We start from the raw sequence: 3,542 nt of genomic DNA on the forward strand, positions 1-3,542 counted from the left end.
CACCCACCCCACACCACCACCATCACCACACCATCACCACCACCACCCACCATCACCCACACCCACCACCATCACCACCATCCCCACCACCCACCATCACCAATCATCACCACCACCACCATCACCAACCACCACCATCACACACCATCAACCACCACCACCATCACCCACCACCACCAAACCCTCCCCCATTCACCACACCATACACCACCACCAAACACCACCACCATCACCACCACCACCATCACCACCACCACCATCACCACCACCATCACCACACCCACCATCACCACCACCATCAATCACCACACCATCCCCCACCACCATACCCACCACCACTATCACCACCACCATCACCACCACCACTACACCACCACCATCACCCCACATCACCACCACCAACCATCACTCACCACCATATCCCACCACCAATCACCACCACCATATCACCATCCACCACATCACCACCACCACCATCACCACCACCATATCACCACCACCATCACCACCACCATCACCACCACCACCATCACCACCACCATATCACCACCACCATCACCACACCATCACCCCTCACCCCCACCATCACACCACACCACCTCACCATCAACCCCACCATCAACACCATCACCTCACCATCACCACCATCCCACCACCCCCATCCCACCACCACCCCATCACCATCACCACCATCACCACCACCACCACCACCACCCCATCACCACCCTCACCACACCATATCCACCACCATCACCACCACCATCCATCACCATCACACCACCCATCCACCCAAACACCACCCATTCACCACCATCACCCATCCCCCACCATCACCATCACCACCATCACCACCATCACCACACCCCCATCACCACCACCACCATCACCTCACCTCACACCACCACCCACCACCACCAAACACCACCATCACCCCACCACCACCACCATCCCCTCCCCCACCATCACCTCCACCACCACCACCACCATCACCATCACCACCATACAACCACCCCATCCCATCACCACCATCACCACCACCCCATCACCACACCATCACCATCACCACATCACCACCCCACCATCACCACCACATCACCACCACCACCATCACCACACCCCCATCACCACACCCCATCACCACCACCATCCACCACCATCACCACCCCACCAAACACCATCACCACCACCACCACCATCACCATCACCATCACCACCATCACCACCACCATATCACCACCACCATCACCACCATCAACTAAAACCAATTGTACCCGATCACCTCAACACGTTCGAAATCCCTGACGCCCTCCAGGTATGCTGCTGCTGGTGCTCGCCCTGGCCTCCGTCGCCTCTCTGGCCTCCGCTGCTGACGAGGAAAGGAAACACTCGACTTCAGCGCCCTTCTCTTCCCGGTGGACTTCGACCTCGATACCGTTCTGCTCAATGTGGGTTTTGGGAGTGTTAGCCGTCGCCGCAGTCGCCTTACTCGTGTTCGGAATCGGAGGCGGCAATGCGTTCGAGAAGCAGTATTATCCACAGATTGCGTGAGTTTCTTTTTCTTTTTTTTTCTTTTCTTTTCTTTTCTTTGTTTTCTTTTCTTTTCTTTCTTTCTTTTTTCTTTCCTTCTTTCCTTCTTTCTTTCTTTCTTTTTTTCTTTTTCTTTCTTTCTATATTTCATTCTTTCATTCTTTCATTCTTTCATTCTTTCTTTCTTTCTTTCTTTCTTTCATTCATTCATTCTTTCTTTCTTTCTTTCTTTCTTTCTTTTCTTTCTTTCATTCTTGCTTGCTTGATTGCTTGCTTGCTGAATTGCGTTCTTTCTTTTTTTTTTTGGCTGTTTTTTTTTTTTAGTTGTTTGTTTGTTTGTTTATAGAATAAAAGTGGGGGATCACCATTGGTGATTTTTTTATATATGAAATTGTTTCGGTCGAATTATTTTTCGCCTAAATATTTTAGGTGTCATTTTTTTTTTCTTTTCTTTTCTTTTCTTTTCTTTCTTTCTTTCTTTCTTTTCTTTTCTTTTCTTTTTTTTTTCTTTTCTTTTCTTTTCCTTTTCTTTTCATTTCTTTTCTTTCTTTTTCCTTTTCTTTTCTTTCTTTCTTTCTTTCATTCTTTCATTCTTTCGTTTTTTCTTTCTTTCATTCTTTCATTCTTTCATTCTTTCTTTCTTTCATTCTTTCATTCTTTCATTCTTTCATTCTTTCTTTCTTTCTTCATCTTGCTTGCTTGATTGCTTGCTTGCTGAATTGCGTTCTTTTCTTTTTTCTTTGGCTGTTTTTTTTTAGTTGTTTGTTTGTTTGTTTATAGAATAAAAGTGTGGGATCACCATTGGTGATTTTTTATATATGAAATTGTTTCGGTCGAATTATTTTTCGCCTAATATTTTAGGTGTCATTTTTTGGCAAGTTTATCTGTACTAAATTTAATTTAGAGATGATTTTCCCGGATTGACTTAAATGCGTTAGATTTCATTATACGTCTAAATGGGTAGAATCACTTCGGCAAAATCATTTTCTACACGAATTAATTATAGCAGAATCAATTTTTGTATAATTCCATTTTTTGGGGGGAAGGACACAGTATAGTTCAAACGAATAAACATTGCAAACTTGCCCCACCAACTCTTAATCATTTCTCTCTCTTCTTTCAGTCCTCAGCACTATCCTGCGGTCAGCCAACCTTACGAAAGAACTACCTTTGCCGTCCACCCGCCATTGACGAGGCAGCGAGGAAGTATCAGTAAAAAACGGAAGGCGTGCGGAGACAAAATAAATAAATTTTCGAAAAAAAAAAAAAAAACTAAGGAACTCACAAACAGAAAAATGGAGATCTACTTAAGACAAAATAAGTAAATTGTGACTAGATGATAATGAGAAAGTACTCGAAACAAATGTTAAAAATTTATTATGAGTTCAGTTTTTATAATGGTATGATATGGCGTAGGAAGACTTATGTATATAATAACTGTAATATCTTTTCTGTTGACAACAACTCGATTTCAAGAGAAAGTTGTTACATCATGTAAATAAAATTTATGTTCTATTTCCCTCTCTGTCTACCTAAACATCTATCTGTCTGCAAGTCTATCATCTACCCATCTATCTATTTATCAACTTCTCTCCCTCTTCATTTATCCATCTCTCCATCTCTTGATTTGTATGTTTATTTATTTATCTATCTATTTATCTACCTGCTTATCCATCTACCTCTTCGCCTGCTATTTGTCATTCCATTTAAACTATTTATTCAAATATGCATCTAATTCTATATCTTTCCTCGCCCCTTTCAATGTATTTTTTTTCCAATTTCTTTTGTTTTTTTTTATACATATTTATTGTACATGTGAGGGGTTTTTTTACCAATTTGTTCGATTTTTGTAAATAAAATGATAAGATAATTCTCCGCTTCTCATTCTTTTAAGTGTCATTTATATTAATGAAAAGAGAAAATAGAAAAGGAAAAGAAAAAAATAGATAACAAGGAAAATATGGGAAGGAGAGAGAGGGAGAGAAAGAGAATGAGAAAAGAAAGAGAGAGAGAGG

General features: G+C 41.9%; 1 protein-coding gene across 1 annotated transcript in view; it reads left to right on the top strand.

The window, feature by feature from the left end:
- Positions 1 to 3,292, top strand: part of LOC119570413 — a 6,039-nt gene extending 2,747 nt beyond the window's left edge. The window contains exons 2-3 of the mRNA XM_037918159.1: positions 1,313 to 1,544; positions 2,651 to 3,292. Coding sequence (XP_037774087.1) covers positions 1,313 to 1,544; positions 2,651 to 2,852 — 434 coding nt within the window. The 3' untranslated portion in view covers positions 2,853 to 3,292. The remainder of the gene's footprint in view (positions 1 to 1,312; positions 1,545 to 2,650) is intronic.
- The last annotated feature ends 250 nt before the right edge of the window (positions 3,293 to 3,542 follow it).

The sequence above is a fragment of the Penaeus monodon genome, unplaced genomic scaffold (assembly GCF_015228065.2).
Source record: "Penaeus monodon isolate SGIC_2016 unplaced genomic scaffold, NSTDA_Pmon_1 PmonScaffold_2621, whole genome shotgun sequence".
Taxonomy (NCBI): domain Eukaryota; kingdom Metazoa; phylum Arthropoda; class Malacostraca; order Decapoda; family Penaeidae; genus Penaeus; species Penaeus monodon.